We start from the raw sequence: 19,149 nt of genomic DNA on the forward strand, positions 1-19,149 counted from the left end.
ATTCTCCGTCTAATCAGAACCTTTGGCAAATAGGAAAGTGGTCCTTTGATGCAGAGTAAACGTAATTGGCGCTGCTTCAATGCGTTGAAATCCTGCATCCATGCTGTGTGCTTCTGCGAGATCATTCTGCGGTTGGCGAAACGCCTTTACAGCGCCAGCGATCGGGACCGGCATTCGAATGTGGCGCTGTCAGTAAGGAGTTTGCACGTTCTCCCCGTGTTTCCCCCGAGGCTCCGGTTTCCTCCCACTGTTCGAGATGCCTTATAGAAGAGAAGCCTCTTACCACCAGCACTCAATATCTTCGACCCAGAACCATCAAGCAGCATGGGTAGCGTAATGGATTAGATGGAGTGTGACGCGGTTACAGCGCCAGCGACCCCGGTTCGAACCCCGCGCGTCTGTTCGGAGTTTGCACGTTCTCCCCGTGTCTGTGTGAGTTTTCCCCAGACGTTCCGGTTTCTTCCCACCGTTTAAAATGTACATGGGGTTGTAGGTTAATTGGGTGGGACGGGCTGTTGGGCTAAAAGGGCTTGTTACTGCACTGTATGTCTAACTTTTTTTAAATATTAAATTAAGTTCTTCAAGTCTGTGGATTTGGAATTCTGATACGTTCTAAAAAGAACATTTTTGTTATGGTTAATACCTAAACTTCCAGTATTGCGGCGAGAACCCAAATAATCAGCAAGCAACTATCTATCCCATCTATGTATCTATCTATCCATCCATCTATCTATGTAACTATCTATCTATCCATTTATATATCTATCTATCTATCCATCTATCTATCTATGTATCTAACTATCTATCCATCCATCTATCTATGTAACTATCCATCTATCTATCTATGTATCTATCCATCTATCTATCTATGTAACTATCTATCTATCTATGTATCTATCCATTTATCTATCTATCTATTCATCTATCAATGTATCTATCCATCTAACTCTATCCATCTATCTATCTATCCATCTATCTATCTATGTATCTAACAATCTATCCATTTATCTATCTATCTATATATCTAAAAATCTATCCATTTACCTATCTATGTATCTATCTATCCATCTATCTATCTATGTATCTAACTATCTATCCATCTATCTATCTATGTAACTATCCATCTATCTATCTATGTATCTATCCATCTATCTATCTATGTAACTATTTATCTATCTATGTATCTATCCATCCATCTATCTATCTATTCATCTATCTATCAATGTATCTATCCATCTAACTCTCTATCCATCTATCTATCCGTCCATCTATCTATCCATCTATTTATCTATGTATTTAACTATCTATCTATTTATCTATATATCTATGTATCTAATAATCTATCCATTTATCTATGTATCTATATCCATCTATCTATCTATCTATCTATGTATCTAACTATCTATCCATCTATCTATCTATGTAACTATCCATCTATCTATCTATGTATCTATCCATCTATCTATCTATGTATCTATCCATCTATCTACCTATTCATCTATCTATCAATGTATCTATCCATCTAACTCTATCCATCTATCTATCTATCTATCTATCTATCTATCTATCTATCTATCTATCTATCTATCTATCTATCTATCTATCTATGTATCTAATAATCTATCCATTTATCTATGTATCTATATCCATCTATCTATCTATCTATCTATCTATGTATCTAACTATCTATCCATCTATCTATGTAACTATCCATCTATCTCTCTATGTATCTATCCATCTATCTATCTATGTATCTATCCATCTATCTACCTATTCATCTATCTATCAATGTATCTATCCATCTAACTCTATCCATCTATCTATCTATCTATCTATCTATCTATCTATCTATCTATCTATCTATCTATCTATCTATCTATCTATCTATCTATCTATCTATCTAACTATCTATCCATCTATCTATCTATGTAACTATCCATCTATCTATGTATCTATCCATCTATCTATCTATGTATCTATCCATCTATCTACCTATTCATCTATCTATCAATGTATCTATCCACCTAACTCTCTATCCATCTATCTATCTATCCATCTATCTCTCTATCCATCTATCTATCTATGTATCTAACTATCTACCCATTTATCTATCTATCTATGTATCTAAAAATGTATCCATTTATCTATGTATCTATCTATCCATCTATCTATCTATGTATCTAAAATCTATCCATTTATCTATCTATGTATCTATATCCATCTATCTATCTATGTATCTAACTATCTATCCATCTATCTATCGATGTAACTATCCATCTATCTATCTATGTATCTATCCATCTATCTATCTATGTATCTATCTCTCAATGTATCTATCGATCTAACTCTCTATCCATCTATCTATCTATCCATCTATCTATTTATGTATCTATCTATCTATCCATCTATCTATCTGTCTATCTATGTATCTATCCACCTATCTATGTATCTATCTATTCATCTATCTATCAATGTATCTATTTGTCAGAGAGAGAGAGAGAGAGAGAGAGAATGGAGATTGTACAGTTTTATTCATCTCGAAAATAAAGTTTTTACGTTGAATCTGTTGCTTTGCTCCATGTCCATTAAAGACGAGCTGATTCCGTCCTTCACGGAGTTGCATTAACGTGAACGGTGTGTTACAGAAATCGGGAAGCTAACAAAACAGGTGCAAGAGGCTGGTAAGAAGTTCCGTTCATTTGAATTGCCCATAAGCGCGATTTCGCAGCTCTCCTTGAGTGAAATTATGTTTTAAGTTTTCCTTTCGTTCCAGTTTTCAACCCGACGTCACGTGCAGCTACTGTTAGTAAATGGGCCATCGGTTGGGCAGGACGTTGAATGCCCTTCTCTTTTTGTAAGTCGAGGCAGTTCAGCCGACAGGGGAAAGGCGAGAGAAGGTGGCAATGATTCGCCTGTTCTGTCAGGAACAAGAGGCGCGTATTAGTTGTAACAAATTTAAACAGTTAAAAACCGTGCTAACTACATATATCAATGAAAGGAAAGTTTCACACGACTTTCATACAGCTGAAGTTCCCTGTTTTTACAACATTTTGTCCCCTTGTGGTGTCTGCAGACAAGCCAGAAAAATCAGGACGTCCTTTCTAACCTTTTATTGAAACTGACTATATTCTTTGTTGTGTTAGTTCCCATCTCACAACAGCACAGGGAAGGCAGTCACATTCTCACCCACGTACCAGGGCAACAATATTCTCACTCACCTTTTGTGAAGCATATTTGTCAAACTTATTCTTTCTCACGGTCACAGTGTGGTGTGGGGGGGGGGGGGGGCAATGGCCGGATACCCCTTTTCGTAGGCAGCCACGTGTCAAAGCGCTGAAAGGAATGATTGCTTGCTGTGGGGGACTGAGCGTCAGTCGAGCGAGTTACTGTGCTCCAGTCCACGCCAACGGTTCCATTATCAAAACCTTCTCCCTTCAATGAATTATTTTAATTTGTCCCACTTGAACTACTCCCGATGGCCGTGAATCGCTTCCATAGTTGCGTAAAGGATTCCGGTTACGACCTCGCCAGTGTCCGAACATCAACAAAGATTCCATATTTCTAATCTTGCATTTTCTTACAAATATGAGATCAATATTTTTCCATCAACTCGGCTGCTAGCCTTCTCTGGTGCCAGAACAAAAATATCAGGATCCCCCGTTCTTTAGTAAAACACGAAAATCTGTAGACACCGTGATTGAAGTAAAACACAACACTGGGGAAACTCAGCAGGTCAAACAGCGCACGTTATATAGCAGAGATAACGATACACGATAAAGAACCACTGTTTCAGTCGACCCTCATTAACTCGTTATGTGCAGGGTTTCAGAATTCCCAAGGAAATCGGCCAGCGACAATTTTTCTCAAGCAAAATAGCAATTGGGTCTAGAGCAGTAATTCTCAACCTTCCCTTCCCACTCACACATCACCTTAAGTAATCCCTAGGCCATCGGTGTTCTGTGATTAGTAAGGGGTTGCTTAAGGTGGGATGTGGGTGGAAAGAAAACGTTTGAAAGGCAGTTTTAATCGTGCCTAATTGACTCGTTATGTGCACCGTTTCAAAACTCCAAAGGAAATGGGCCAATGACAATTTTTCTCAGGCAAAATAACAATTGGGTCGAGAGCAGTGATTCTCAACCTTCCCTTCCCACCCACATCCCACCTTAAGCAGCCCCTCACTGATCACAGAGCCCCAGTGGCCTAGCGATTACTTAAAGTGGGGTGTGAGTGGGAAGGGAAGGTTGAGAATCACTGGTCTAGAGTGTGAAATGTCACTGCCAGATGTTACTGTTTAATGTTAGAATTATGAATTGCGAATTGTCAGATATAATATTGCCCAAATGTGTAAATTCCCATTTCCGTGTGAATCTGGGAGGGAACCAGTGATGATCAAGGGTTGAAGATCTTGACTCCAGAAATACTGAATTGGGTAGCAACGTTACTGAAATAATTTTGGTGACAAATGTTCCTGCAGATGATGTTCAGCGAACGAAGGAACAAGGTAAAGCAATTCTACTCCAGATCAGCTAGAAGTCTGCAGTCACTGGACCGCAAAGACCCGAGGTTTATTACGTTTATTAGACTTTTATTACCGGAGGGCGCATCTCTTGTTGCTGACCCGAGTCCCGAGCGTGTTCCGGGGGAGGAGTTACGGTGTTGCCGCCTTTATTCGGGGGGGTCGAGGGGGGGTGAACCACGGATACATTCAGCCATGCACAGACAAACAGTGGTTTCACCCCACAGGGGAAGGAGTGTATTAAAACCCGAGCAACTCGGCAGGTAACCCAACATCCGTGGAAACCCAACAGGAAGGCGGCGGATGAGGTGGAATCACGATGTCAATGCCTTTTTGGCCAGTGATTTCGTCAACAGCAAATGAAATTCAGGAAAGAAAAGCAAATGGTCCTCTTCAAGTTTAAAAAGGGACCATCTTGACATCTGAAATCCAATTTTAGATCAATGTTTTTAAAGATGACAGATTTCATTGACTGAAAGGAAACTCAGAATTTATTCTCATGAACTTGTCACAAATTTCATTGTTTTGTGGCAGTTTCACAATGAATATAACTATTTTTATTTAATGTGGGCGTAGAGCACGGTAACAGGCCCTTCCGGACCACAAGCCCTGCCTCCCAATAACAAGCCCCTCCCGGTATATTTTGAAGGGTGGGAACCCTGGGGGAAACCCCACACAGTCACGGGGAGAACGTACGAACTCCTCATAGACAACGCGGGATTCGAAGCCGATCGCTAGTGATGTAACGGCGTTGTGCTAACTGCCACCCAATCCATGGCGCCCCAAGATTATAACTTTTTTTAAAATAAATATATTAGTTAAAAGAAGTCGAAGTAAGGCCATGTCTGGGGTTCGTTGTGCGTTCGGGAATCTGATGGTGGAGGGGAAGAAGCCGTCCTTGCGCCGCTGGGGGCTCATCTTCAGGCTCCTTCCAGATGGAAGCAGAGTGAAGAGGGTAGAGGATAAAGGTTGCTCTCTTGAGACACCGCCTCTGGTAGATTACTTCGATTTGTGTCTCAGAGCAAAATTAATTTAAATTTTAATTTTTTTAATTAAAATTTATATTCTCTTGGGGTTTGTTAATCTGGATCGTGTCCCTTATCCAATATTTAACCCGTCTTTTACTGCCTCCACGAAATCTGGAGTTGTTGGCCTTCTTCCACCAAAACACACCATGGAGTGGTCTCTCCGAAATTATCTTGGTGACTAGATTCACGACGGGATCGATCACCCTCTTCCATCATTTCACTTCAACAACAGTTATCGGTCCGTCTAACGCGCCCCGGGGACATTTTTAGGGTTTTTTTCTTGGTAATTGTCTGGAATTATAAATGCTAAACGTAAAACGTATTAAACTGCAATTCTTCTTTACAGAGGATGACTTGCTGAAGAAAGATCAAGGTGAATCTGCCTACATTTCTGAGCCATGCACTGAGAAATATTAAACAACTTCACGCTTCCGATGGGAGGTTGGAAATACGTGCGGTGTTTGCTGCCCTGAACTCCATTTCTGCAATCTCCATTCTCCCTTATTACTTTATTAAATGGCTCCCGCTACCCCCCCCCATCATCACCCCGCCCCCCGCGAAAACCCAACGCGTTTAGTTGCCTGAATGTTTGTTTGTTGCACTGCGTTTCACGAAGATACTTTCCTGCTTCGATTTGCAGAAATTGAACAACTGAAAAGGAACCTCCAGGACGCTGGTGAGAATCAGAATTTACCGTCAGGAACGCGTGTTGCGAAATTCGTTGTTTTGCGGCCGCATCGCAGGGTGCAAGTATTGTTATTAATCTATGCATACTCACTTGAACAGCCCTCCTCTTCGGTTGACCGGCCCTGACGTTGACAGTGTGACATGAGTGCATCCTGGTTGAAAGCTCCTAAGTTTTGATTCATGCAGATATAAAGAGGAAATAACGTCTCTCCCAAACTCCGCCATTTTCTCATTCCTTTGCCCTGTCATTGAACAGTCAAATGAGTTCATTTTAACCTCAATGATTGCTATTAAATGGGCAACATGTTATGATAAGCCTGTCACTGGATGTGCACGGATACGGGCCCAGAGGACCCCAAATAGAAATTCACCAAGACAAATGAAACAAAAGTTGCCTTGAATTTTCCTTGAAGATCAAACTTTGGCCCATTTCCTTTGGAGTTGTGAAACCGTGCACATAACAGGTCCATTTGAAGGCCACTGGTCTACCTGGAAGTTATCCAATATGTCCAGTAGGGTGGCACGAGTTAGCCCCATGCGGTTAAAGCGCCAGCGACCGGGGTTCGAATCCCACGCTGATTGCCAGGAGTTTCTCCGGTTTTCCCCACGCCTGCGGAGGTTTCGTCCGGGGGCTCCAGTTTCCTCCCACCCTTCAGAATGTTGAAGGTTTGTAGGATAATTTGGGTGTAATTCGGCACGGGCTCGCGGGCTGTTTACCGTGTGGTCTGCTCAAAATTAAAATTTGTCGATATACAAAGAAACTGTGGTAAGTAAATGGATCACCTTCTCGTCGCTCACCTTCCACGCGCCAATCCCATCCCGGTCGTTTCTCTCCAATGAACGAAGCTTCTTGATGAAAGTTCAGGCATTGCAGTCATAAGTGGTGCATTATGGATTCTCTCGACCTCACTTCAGTGAGTGACCGTTTCAATCCATTTGTTTCCCTTGTATTTGCAGTGACTTTGGGAATGATATTGTAGTGAATACTGTGGGTATCTATAATTATTAAATGTATTTACAGAATATAGTCTCCGCAAAAAAGAATCAGGTAATGAAAACGGTTTTATAATATCACTGAGGCATTAAATCTTATCACGAATGACTGACAAAGCACTTGGTCCATAACAAATTTTATTCTCCAGGCATGCAGTGGCCAAGCACTTCAATTCCGCGTCCCCACTCCCCCGCTGGCATGGCCTCGTGCACCGTCCATCCAGGGCCACCCTGGAGCCACGCCTCGTATTCCAGCTGGGCCCCTCTCCAACCGGGATGGCATCAACGTCGACTTCCCGGGTTTCTGCCGGCCCACTCCCCTTCCCGCTCTGCTTCCTTCCCTCCATCTCTCCACCCCCTTCCCTCCCCATTCACAGAGCCTTCTTACTGTTTGCTGCCCTCCCTCCCTCACCCACCTATTACCCCCTCCCTGTGGGACCGTGCTCCTCCCCACCCACACCATTTATTCCGGGCGCCTGCCTGCTTTTTGCTCACACCTTGATGAAGGGTTCAAGCCCGAAACGTTGGTTCGGCGTCTGTATCTGCGCCATAAAGTTTGATCTAGTGAACGAGCAGAACCGGGAGATGTCGACGTTAATACCGCACAGTTGGGGAGGGCCCCGACGCAATACGAGGTGGCGCTCCTCCAATTTACCGGAGGCCCCGGTTGGACAGTGCACGAGGCCACCGGCGCGGGTGTGGGGGAGCTGAATCGAAATGGCCGGCCACTGGGAGCCCCCCTCACTGATGCGGATGGAGGGGAGGTGCTCAGCGGTCCCTCCGGTGTAGAGGTGGGTTTTTTTCTCCAGCATTGCGTTTCTCTTTCAGTCACGGGATCTGCAGACTTTCGTGTTTTAATTCATTGGTGCACATGGGCGCCGATAATCTGTAGACTGGGGAAGACCGGGCGGATAGTCTTCCCCGAGCAAATTTCCTTGCTGTTTGCAACAATCTGGTGTTTCCTTCTTGTTACGTCACCTCTTATTCAAAAGGTTGCTTGTGGCGCCATCAATGGTCACCACCCGCAGAGGCTTTATTAACCAGAAAGCCTCGGCACGCCTCCACATGCTGCTGGCTCACGTCCCGGGCAGGTAGGAAGGTTAGGACTCTCGGCCTCTATTGGGGATCTTACGGGGAGGAGCTACAGGGACGGAAGGCGGGCCCACCTGTCCAGTGCAGCCAGGTCGTGCCCGCAATACCATGATCCACCGCATTGCTGGAAATTAAACAGCCCAGCCACTGTAATATAATTTACAATCTGACTGAGTGCTCGTAATCTGGATTGTTATCGAAGAGGCATTCCTGATATTTCATCGTTGCAACTATCGTTACCATTATTACAGATATGTCCGATCATTTGGAAACCGATGGCGAGTGATTTAATGATTTAGGGATGTAGAAGGGTTGTTTCCCATGGGAGTGGGTGGGAGAGTCCAGGACAAGAGGGCCCAACTTCAGAATTGAAGAATGTCCGCTTAGGGCAGAGCCGCGCAGGAATTCCTTCAGCCAGAATCTGTGGCATTTTTTGCCAGAAGCAGTTGTGGAGGCCGGGTCATTGGGTGCGTTTAAGGCAGGTTCTTGATTAGCCGGGGCATCAGAGGTGATGGGGAGAAGGCCGGGCAGTGGAGGTGAGTGGATAATGATTGAACGGCGGAGTAGACTGGATGGGCTGACTGGCCTGTTTGTGAACCTATGGTCGTACTGTGGGAGCAGTGAGGTAAGCAATTATGCCAAAATGTAGGCATCGACGTAGAGCACGGGGAAGAGGCCTTTCCGGCCCACGAGCCCGTGCCGCCCAATTAACCTACAACCACCACCCCCCCACCCTCTCGGTACGTTTCAAACGGTGGGAAGAAACTGCAGCCCACCCCCCTCCGGGAAAACACACGCGCAAACGTTTTTTTAAAGACATCATAACTCATACCTTATCGCGTCTTCATCATTTTTAATTTATTTCATGTATATCTGGATACCTCCCCCCCCCACCCCTTATTTCACCCATTTTACCCACAAACTGCTAAATTTCCAGGCTCAATTACTCAAGACGCACGTAATTTCAACCCACGGAATGTTAAAACTCCACTTTCATACGCTCATCCCTTGTGAAGTTTCATTTTACGTTCTTGGGAAAATGTTTTTAAATCTTGTCCAAGCTGCCTGCCTTCAGTAAATACGTGTGTCATGGAAAACGACGTGTGCTTTGCCTGTCGCGGAGTTCACCGTTTCAACAGTCGTTCAGCTAGTCGACCCTCAACACAACCTGCGCCTCTCACTTACATTTCATTCATCTTGCAGAACAGAAGCTCAGGGAAGCAAGATCTGGTACATCTTTTGGTTTATTGTCACCTACAACCCGACGAATCAGCGTTCTCCGGTATAGACAACACTTGCCATTTTCTTGTATTTCCCAATTTTGAAACGTGTCCACGACACAGAAACGTAAGCATCGATATTCCAAATTGCTGCCTCATTAATCCATATAAATCAAACTTCGTAGCTGCACCTTTATGGAGCCGTTGTTAAAACATTTTGCATTAACTCGAGGAAATGAAACATTCTATATCATGATAACGATATTCTTTAAACAGTTAAACCAAAATTAAAGATGATTAGAATGAAATAAGACGATAAAGATAGATTCCAGGGAAAGTATGGCGAGGGCTCACGCATCTTTCACGATTCTTCGAAGAATAAGCTCTGAGTCTGCACGGATACAACGACACAAGGTGCCATCGTAACTATGGTAGCGCCGCAAACATATCCCTAAAGGGATAGTCACAAAATTACTATGAAGCCAAAGCACATCCGGTCCTCGGCGCAATAGCGCGCAGACACACGCGCTATTCTGATTCTGAAAATCAGTCTTGTACGAGATTTCCTCTCAGGGTCATAGAACTGTAAATTGGACACATTTTGGGGCTTTAACGGCTTATGGATGTTGACTATAGAAGTGAACAACGTCGGTACTCGTACATCGATTGTCTCCTTCACACAAGAGGACGAATATTGCCCTTCAGTGAGCTGGAGTGGGTGTAAAATGGGCATTATTTCGACGACAAAAATCCTGATTTACTGGATGGAATTCATTGGCAACCAAGTTGCACGTTCAAAAGCCGACTGGGTTTTTTTGGGGGGGAATTAAGACCACGGAAAGTCTCGCTTATTTTAGCAGCATTCATGGACACAAGTAAATCAATATTGTTTCGTGTATAGGAGAGTCTCGGGTGGTTAGTGAGAGCAGTTCCTTTGGGCGTTCAGCCGTTGTAAAATTAGTGAGACTTTCCGTGCTCTTAATCCCTCCCCCCCCAAAAAAAACAGTCGGCTTTTGAAAGGTGCAACACCCATAAGCCGTTAAAGCCCCAAGATGTGTCCAATTTACAGTTCTAATACGGCAGCGTCACACAGCAAATCTTTCGATGAACCGCCTTACAACAATAAATAAAAATAGTCCACGAAAAGTCAAAGTGAGGCCGTGTCTGGGGTTCACTGTCCCATCTGATGGCGGAGGGGAAGAAGCCGTCTTTGCGCCGCTGGGCGCTCGTTTTGAGGCTCCTGCACCTCCTTCTCGATGGTGGCAGAGTAATGAGAGCACGGGCTAGGTGGTGGGGGGATGGGGGGAAGTCCTTGCCTTCTTCGGACACCGCCTCTTGCAGATGTCTTCACGGCAACAGGCCCTTTCCGACCACGAGCCCATGCCTCCCAATTAACCAGCAATGCCCCCATTACACTTCGAAGGGTGGGAGGAAACCGGAGCCACCGGGATAAACCCACGCAGGCAGCACGGGGAGAACGTGCAAACTCCTCACAGATTCGAACCCCGGTTCCGATCGCTGGGATGTTTCGGGTATCAGGCCTTCATCGAGGTATGAGCCTCACAAGGCCGAATCATCTCTATCTTTGCTCTATTTAGGACGCTGTTGACCTGCTGAGGTTCTCCAGCGTCGTGTCATGGTGTCTGCAATGTCTACATTCCATGGACAGAATAAATATAATTGAATGTTTTTTTTTCAGAACTCGAGCAACTGGAAAGAATTCGGAACGATATTGGTGAGGTTTCAAATCATTTTAAACTGTCCATGCAAGTGTTATTAATCTATTAACTTCGATCAGGTATCAACAAGGGCCTGGCAACTATCGCGAGTACATCTCCTTGCAAAGCGGCTGATCTGCGACACAAGAAGGCCCGGTGTAACCTACAGCGGGGTCCTTCTGCGTCGAAAACCCCAGGTGGGCAGAGGCCTCTCTGTCTGGTTTCCCTTCCCATTCCACAGCCCGTTCACGACGATTCACGCGACCTTCAATCTGCCGACTTCAGCAAAACATCCCGCACGAGTTCCGCGGACGGGTTTGGCCCTCACGCCTCGCAGCTGCGCGTCGAACAGGAAACAATGTATTGTGATGTTCGGGAACATGTTTGCTTGACGAACAGATATTGCAGGATCAGGAGAAAGTCCTAGACTAGTGATTCTCAATCTTTTTCTTCCCACTCACATCCCACTTCAAGTAACCCCAACGCCATCGGGGCTCTGCGATTAGTCAGGGGTTGCTTAAGGTGGGATGAGGGTGGGGGAAAAAAAGCTTGAAAACCACCGTTTTAATCGTCCCTCATGGACTCGTTATGTGCAGGGTTTCAGAACTCTAAAGGAAATGGGCCAACGGCAATTTTACTCTAGCAAAATAACAATTGGGTCTGGAGCAGTGATTCTCAATCTTCCCTTCCCACCCACATCCCACCTTAGGCAATCCCTTACAGAGCACCGATGGCCTGGGGATTAGGATGGTAGTGGGAAGAGAAAGGTTGAGAACCACTGATTTAGACCTACAACACGTGACTGAGCCATCCAATTATCCGACACCTCTGGAACGTCATCATGGGCCGAAATGGCCTGTAACTGTGCTGGAGGTCTAAATCAGTGGTTCTCAAAACCTTTTTCGGGACAACAGGTCAATATCTGCCCCACAATACGTGCAGTATTGCGATGCCTTGAGAATTAATTCAATCGCCACAATGGCTGTATCTTGGTCATTTAAGTTCTAATGAATTCTGTGTCATTCTCGCAGAGAAACTGTTACGCGTAAAAGATGCAGGTAAATTATCTTGTAACGTCCTTTCCTCAGCTGGCAATCCTTTGCACATTTTACAAGGTGAATGATTTCTGCCAAAGTCGATTAACATTTGAAATGTTGTAGAACTTTCTCATCCTCCCATAAACCTCGGGGGCCAATTTCATTCTAAATCTCCATTCAGATCTATCGAAAACAGAAAAAATATTTGCGAATTATAAATAAGTCAAGGATGCTTGTTTCCCACAAATAAGCGAGAAGCTGAGATGTTAAATAATTGTTCTTACCCTTGGCAAGGCACTGTACAAAATGTTCCGCCACCTGTCAGTCATGGACCAACGTCAGACGTCTATGTCTCCCTGAAAGTGCAGCAGGACGGCCCACTCCGTCAAATGCCCCTGTCGATCTTGCAATGGTCTACGGAATGGGCATACCCACCACGTTTACTCATTCTGCAGTTCAGCGCTCCCCACAGCCAGGCGCCATTTTTCAGAAAAACGATTCGAGAAATGAAGAGGAAATATCCACCCTCCCCGCTGCCGAGAGCTGGACGGCTGTTGCGGTGTGTCGACAGTTACAGTCCTCTGAGCGTCGGAAACAGGGGAACGAGTCGCCCGTTCGGCCCATCGAGCCCTGCTCCTCCATTCAACGAAGATCGGCTCATCTCCACCTGCCTACCTTTTCCCCACATCCCGTAATTCCCCCACGATTTAAAAATCTATCCAAACTTGTCTTAAATATATTTACTGAGGTCGCCTCCATGGCTTAAACAGGCAGCGAATCCCACAGATTCCACCCCCCCCCCCCCCCCGAAATGCCTCTCGCCCTATGTCCGCGTGGGTTTTCCCCGGGGGCTCCAGTTTCCTCCCACCCTTCGAAACGTACCGGGACTGTAGGTTAATTGGGTTGTTACGGGTCCAGAGGACCACAAAACCCAGCAGCAATAGGAATTCACGAAGACAAATGGTCACTTAAACAAAAATTGCATTTAATTATCTTTCAACATGAAAACAGGATCAAACTTTAAATTGCTATTAACCTAACAACCCCCTTCTAATTCTAAACGCACGTTCTGAAATGTGTGTGTAAGTTCAGAAAAGTTCTTTGGTTCACAGTCCAATCTCACTTCTCACTCCTCCAAGTTCACTGGTTGCAGGCAATTCTGATACTGTGCACAGAATGTAATATTTATGAGGTTCACCAGGCTTTGGTGCTTGGAAGGTAAATGGTTACCGCTATTTATTGTTCAAGGACATCCACAACTGATTTACTTCCATCAGCCACTTCAGTGTCTTACTGAAGAAACTTTACCCCTCAGGGTTCTCCAGATGATAACTTCTTTCTTTCAGGTAACCACAGGGTTCCTATTTGTTTCACTTATTCCATGTGAAACATTAGACAGCCAGTCATCTCCTCTTGCACGAACCACAAGGGCTTTGACCAAATGGGATGTTCCATAAGCTTGCCAGCTTGTCCTGTTCCACTCCCATCTGCTGTTGCTGACTGTAATACTGCACAAATGATCGGATCTCTCTCTCTCTCTCTCTCTCTCTCTCTCTCTCTCTCTCTCCCTCTCCCTCTCTCTCTCTCTCTCTCTTTCTTTCTCTCTCTCCCTCTCTCTCAGCCTTTTTGATTCTCTCTCTTTGCCAAACCACATGACCCTCCTAGAACAGCGCCAGACAGAAGGTGCCTCCAACAAGTTTTTTAATCTGCTGCCTTTTTGTAAACAACAATCCATTAGTGAAGTCTCTTGGACACTCTCCAAATCCCTTGCATAGGCTGTTTGCACCGACATGTCTAGTATTAGAAGAGCTCCAGTATTTCAAATAAGATCTGTTTTTAAATGTTTGTATGTGACCTACTCTAATAAACCTTTCCCAATTTATCTCCCAAAAATATATCTATATACTCTGTCACACACGAGGGCATCAGATGCTGAGTACAAATGAAAATCAGCGACAAAACATTTTTAGGCGGCTTGAACTAACATAATGTGTCAGCATAGTTATGCAATTAAACATGCTAAATTCAATAAAAGTTAATTTAATGTTTCTCCAACTTCTTACGTGATCAGCAAATCTGAAACGATCTTTGTGTTCAGATTGAAGCTGTCTGTCAGAATCTCCAATTTGTTCACAGGAAGCAAAACTTTCTGAAAATAATTTGTTGTGCGTGTCATTTGAATTCACCTGTTTGTTGGGTTCTCGTCCCTTGTGTTTGTGTCTTTGCAGAAATTAAAGAACTGCAGAGAAAGAATGGTATGTAACAAATGAAAAGGTTCTGCGATAACTTATTTCAGAATAGGCGGACATTTCCTTTGTTATTAGATTTGGAAGCAGTTCTGAAATCAACGTTCGTTTCATTCACTTCCACTGCTGTCTGCAAAACGTACACCAAAAGGTTCATTTGGATGTAATCGGGTTTAAATAGCCAGAATCGGTTTCTACAGGGCTGTAAATAACATTTATATTTTTCTGTGCGAAACTAAGGTTTAACTTAATGCTCGAGTTTTGTTTGACTTTGTATATTATCTGTTTAATGTAGACGTACAGCACGGTAACAGGACCACGAGTCCGAGCTGCTCACTTACTCCCAGTTAGCCTACAACCCCCACCCCGGTATGTTTTGGAGGGTGGGAGGAAACTGGAGCCCTGAGTGGAAACCCGCGCAGACGCGGAGAGAACTTACAAACTCCTTACAGAGAGCACGGGACTTGAGCCCCGACACCCCCCCCCCCCCGATCGCTAGCTCTGTAACGGCGTCACACTGACCGCTACGCCGACCGTGCTGTGCAATCGTTGAAATGGCATTGCGCTGACCACTACGTCCACCGCGGTTTTGGATGATCATGAGAAACTTCTAGAAAGCACAAACACGGTCGAATAAAAACAGACAATGCACTCAAGAACAACCGAGCCCACCCAGCCGTGTGGCATTCCAACGGTGTCCCCACATCACCGGACCTCGAAAGGAAGGTGAGGGGCGAAGGCGACTTACGATCTTTGTCCAATGAATTTCAAAATGTCACAACTGTGTCTGTCTGTTCCATCGTTTGGCCTCGGTTTGGCGACGTGCTTGGACCTGGGGGCCTAACGATGTGTCAGAGAAAGTGATAATTTGTGGGAAGTGATTTGAACACAGTTGGAGAATTTCATCCAGATGAATAATGATCTTCAAAAAATGTTTGCCCCACTACTATTTTAAACTATTCTTTTCTCTCCCCCCCCCCACCCCCCCCCCCACCTCCACCTTCAGATTCGAAAGAAAACTGCGCAACAGGTGAATTAATCTTCACGTGTTTTGTGTCGATGGTTGAGTAAGAATCTACTGTCTAAAGCAAATCGTTTACTGTTCTGAGATCATGAACGTTATCAGGGCCTGAAATATCCGGCATTGTTCAGTAACGATGGCTCAGGGAGGGAAACACGAATGTCTGTGGGCGCCGCGGTCGAAGTAAAAACGCGTTGCAGGTCACCCAGTGAACTTTACACAGCAAAGATAACGACACAGAATCGATGCTTCAGGCTTGAGCCCTTCGTCAAGGGCCGAGTGAAATGTCGGCAGGCGCTTGAACAAAATGGTGGGGGGTCCCGCAGTCATACCAGCAATTGGGGACTGAGAAGGTGGCTCTGAGAATGGAGAGAGAGAGGAAGGGTGTGGACAGCTAGAGGGACGGGGGAGAGAGGGGGAACGGGGAGTGAGCCACAAACTGGGGAAACCGATGCCGTCCGGTTGGAGAGGGCCCAGGCGGAACACCTGGTGTTGCTCCTCCAACTTGCGGGCGGTCCTGGTGCGAGGCAACGGACAGACACGAGTGTGGGGCGGGAGGAACTGAGCGGGGCCGGCCACTGGGAGCTCCCGGTCACTGATGCGGACGGGGCGGAGGTGCTCAGCGAAGTGATCTCCCAGTCTGCCCCCGTCCCTAACCAAATGAAGGTCTGAAAATACAATTTAGAGCATTAATTTGTATCACAAGTGAAAATGGAAATTACACGACCAAATTCTAAATTAATAAAACAGGAAGCAGTAAATTTTGATGAGAAACAGCTGTTCCCTTTCTTAACGTTGCCAACATGATACATGAGTATTAACATTTAATCAATTAAATGCTTTTTAGGAAGGGAAATTCCTAAAACGGGAATTCCATTTGAATGACATTCCAGAATTTTGGTTGGATTGCAAAAGATATTGTTGCCTTATAACAGTGGTTCTCAACCATTTTCTTTCCACTCGCATCCCACCTTAAGTAATCCCTAGACCATCGGTGCTCTGTGATTAGTAAGGGGTTTCTTAAGTGGGCGGAAAGAAAAAGGTTGAGAACCACGGCCGAGGATCGCCAGAGCCCCGCTTGGCATCCCAGGGGGCAGCCCCGGCACCTCCTTGCCGCCGCCTTTGGTGAGCTCCGGCACCCAAGGTATTAGCCCTGTGCCCTTGCTGACCGCGGTGTAAAAGACGCCGAGAATGTATCCACAGACACCAGGCTGAGAGAAGTTAAAGCTACCGTTGGGGGTAGACAGGCCGTTCAATGTCGGGGTGCATCGATGACCCTGAAAAGGAGATGTGAGGAAGCGAGGTCCCAGAGAAAATAGCATCAGGAGAGTGAAGGCTCCTGACATCAAGCCTCAGATGGGCTCAAAACCCACCATCCCATTAAAGTCAAACGCTTATCTTTTTTTCCACTGTGGTGGAACACGGCATGACATAACCATACTGTACAGGCCGGTCGGCCTCCGACCCCGTAACTCCTCCCCATGGGATTCCCCCTTTAAAGGCTGAGTCGCCCTCTTCTCCTCCCTTCACACCAGCCTCCAGACGGTGCCAGCAAAATGTGAAGACGTACCTGTTGTTACAGGCCTAGAACACACCCAAAACCCAGCAGCAATAGAAATTCACCAAGACAAATGGTCATTTAAACAAAAGTTGCTTTTAATTATCTTTAAACATAAAATCAGGATCAAACTTTAACTTATTACTATTAACTTAACCCCTTTCTAATTCTAAGCGGAGTGTATGTAATGTAAGTGTAAGTTCAGAAAAGTTATTTGGTTCACAGTCCAATCTCACTTCTCACTCCTCCAAGTTCACTGGATACAGGCAATTCTTATACTGTGCACAGAATTAAACACTTATGAAGTTCACCAGGCTTTGATGCTTGAAAGGTAAATGGTTATCGCTCAGAAAGGGTCTTGTAGGTTTTCAGAGAGAGATTTGTTGCTCGTTGGACACAAACTGATTCCTTCCGATCAGCCACTTCAGTGACTTGCCGAAGAAACTGGTTGCCTCAGGGTTCTCCAGATGATAACCTCTTTCTTTCACTTCACCATAGACTTCCTTCCTGTTTCCCTTATTTCAAGTGAATTATTAGGCAGCCAGTCCTCTCCTCTTGTATGGACCACAATGGCTTTGACCCAGGTGAACTAAGGACTCACTACCCGTCTTCCAAGTGGAGTTTTTCCACAAGCTCGCCAGCTTGTCCTGTTCCAGTCCCAGCTGTAGCTACTGAACTGTAAAATTGAATTTTCTCTCTCTCTCTCTCTCTCTCTCTCTCTCTCTCTCTCTCTCTCTCTCTCTCTCCTCTCTCTCTCTCTCTCTCTCTCTCTCTCTCTCTCTCTCTCTCTCTCTCTCTCTCTCTCTCTCTCTCTCGCAGTGAAAACCACGACCTTCTTAGAACAGCCAACTGCACTCAGACAGACTGTGGCAGAGACCCTATCTTTCAAGTCCATTCATCAGTTGCTTTACAAAACAATACTCCATTACTCCACAGCGTGTCAGACCTACTTGTGAAGTCCCCAAAGGCATTTTCTAAGGGCATTGTGCCCAGCGCTATGATAAGCATTTCACCCGATTTATTCATACCTCTTCAAGGCGCAAGTAAAAGACAGGCAGGTGCCTGAATTAAAAGGATGGAGAGAAGGAAAGAAAGGGGCAGGGAAAGGGGCGCAGACCAAAAGGCAAAAGATGTGAATTGGAGATGGAGAGGAGGATAGGGGAGAGGAACGGTGAGAATTGATAGTGGGAGGGAAGTTTCACTCTGTGAATGCAGAGCTGGGGGGACAGGAGACAGAGGGAGAAGGGAAGAGGGAGACAGACCTTAAGGAAAGGAGGTAGAATGGGGCGATGCTTAATGGGAGGAGTCGGTGTTAATGCCGTCCGGTTGAAGATGAAGAGTTGCTCCTCCAATTGACGGGCGGCCTTAGTTTGACTGTGCATGAGACCACGGGCAGACATGTCAGCGCGGGAGTGGGGGCGCCAGATCCGCAGCGCAGGAGACCATGGACGGACATGCCGGCGATGGAATGGGGCAGGGAATTGAACCCGAGTTCCTCCCGTATCTCTGTGCTTTTATGACAATCACAGCACCCGCAGGCGTCCGTGTTTTACCCCACCCAATTCTCTCGGTTGCCCGTTCTCTATCCTGGCGCTGTCCATCAGCGGTTCTTCAAATTTCCGCGTGATTGCTTTGTGCTTGGTGTTACCACATCTCTCTTGGCTCCTCGGTTCTCTTACCAAATTATTTTTTCCTTTGCCTATGGTTTTTCCACTCCAAACGTTATCTTGGGCACCAGACATATACGTTCTACAATACGCAGCCGAATCAAAACATTGATCTATTCTGTATTTCAGCTCAAGACACCCTGGAAGTTATTCAAAGGAATATCAGTAAGATCCCATGAAATTACAAGACTGCAGGACGTTGGAGCAGAAATAGACCATTTCAGCCCATCGAGTCTGGCCCACCATTCAATCATGAGCTGATCCATTTCCCCACTCAGGCCCACTGCCCGGTCTTCTCCCCATCACCTTTGATGCCTTGGTTAATCAAGAACCTGTCTTAAATACACCTAATTACATGGCCTCCAC

The 19,149-nt window shown here is 45.3% G+C and overlaps 1 protein-coding gene across 10 annotated transcripts in view; it reads left to right on the forward strand.

Moving 5' to 3' along the window:
• LOC138754672 (golgin subfamily A member 6-like protein 22) overlaps nucleotides 1-19,149 on the forward strand; it is an 86,826-nt gene that overhangs the window by 15,634 nt on the left and 52,043 nt on the right. For 9 of the 10 annotated variants that reach the window (XM_069919319.1, XM_069919318.1, XM_069919317.1 and 6 more), the window contains 11 exons: nucleotides 2,646-2,681; nucleotides 4,475-4,501; nucleotides 5,891-5,917; nucleotides 6,185-6,220; nucleotides 7,253-7,279; nucleotides 9,520-9,546; nucleotides 11,236-11,271; nucleotides 12,286-12,312; nucleotides 14,520-14,546; nucleotides 15,544-15,567; nucleotides 18,913-18,948. In XM_069919319.1, the coding sequence (XP_069775420.1) occupies nucleotides 2,646-2,681; nucleotides 4,475-4,501; nucleotides 5,891-5,917; nucleotides 6,185-6,220; nucleotides 7,253-7,279; nucleotides 9,520-9,546; nucleotides 11,236-11,271; nucleotides 12,286-12,312; nucleotides 14,520-14,546; nucleotides 15,544-15,567; nucleotides 18,913-18,948 (330 nt within the window). The remainder of the gene's footprint in view (nucleotides 1-2,645; nucleotides 2,682-4,474; nucleotides 4,502-5,890; nucleotides 5,918-6,184; nucleotides 6,221-7,252; nucleotides 7,280-9,519; nucleotides 9,547-11,235; nucleotides 11,272-12,285; nucleotides 12,313-14,519; nucleotides 14,547-15,543; nucleotides 15,568-18,912; nucleotides 18,949-19,149) is intronic. The other variant, XM_069919322.1, reaches the window with a different exon arrangement.

The sequence above is a fragment of the Narcine bancroftii genome, chromosome 2 (assembly GCF_036971445.1).
Source record: "Narcine bancroftii isolate sNarBan1 chromosome 2, sNarBan1.hap1, whole genome shotgun sequence".
Lineage (NCBI taxonomy): Eukaryota > Metazoa > Chordata > Chondrichthyes > Torpediniformes > Narcinidae > Narcine > Narcine bancroftii.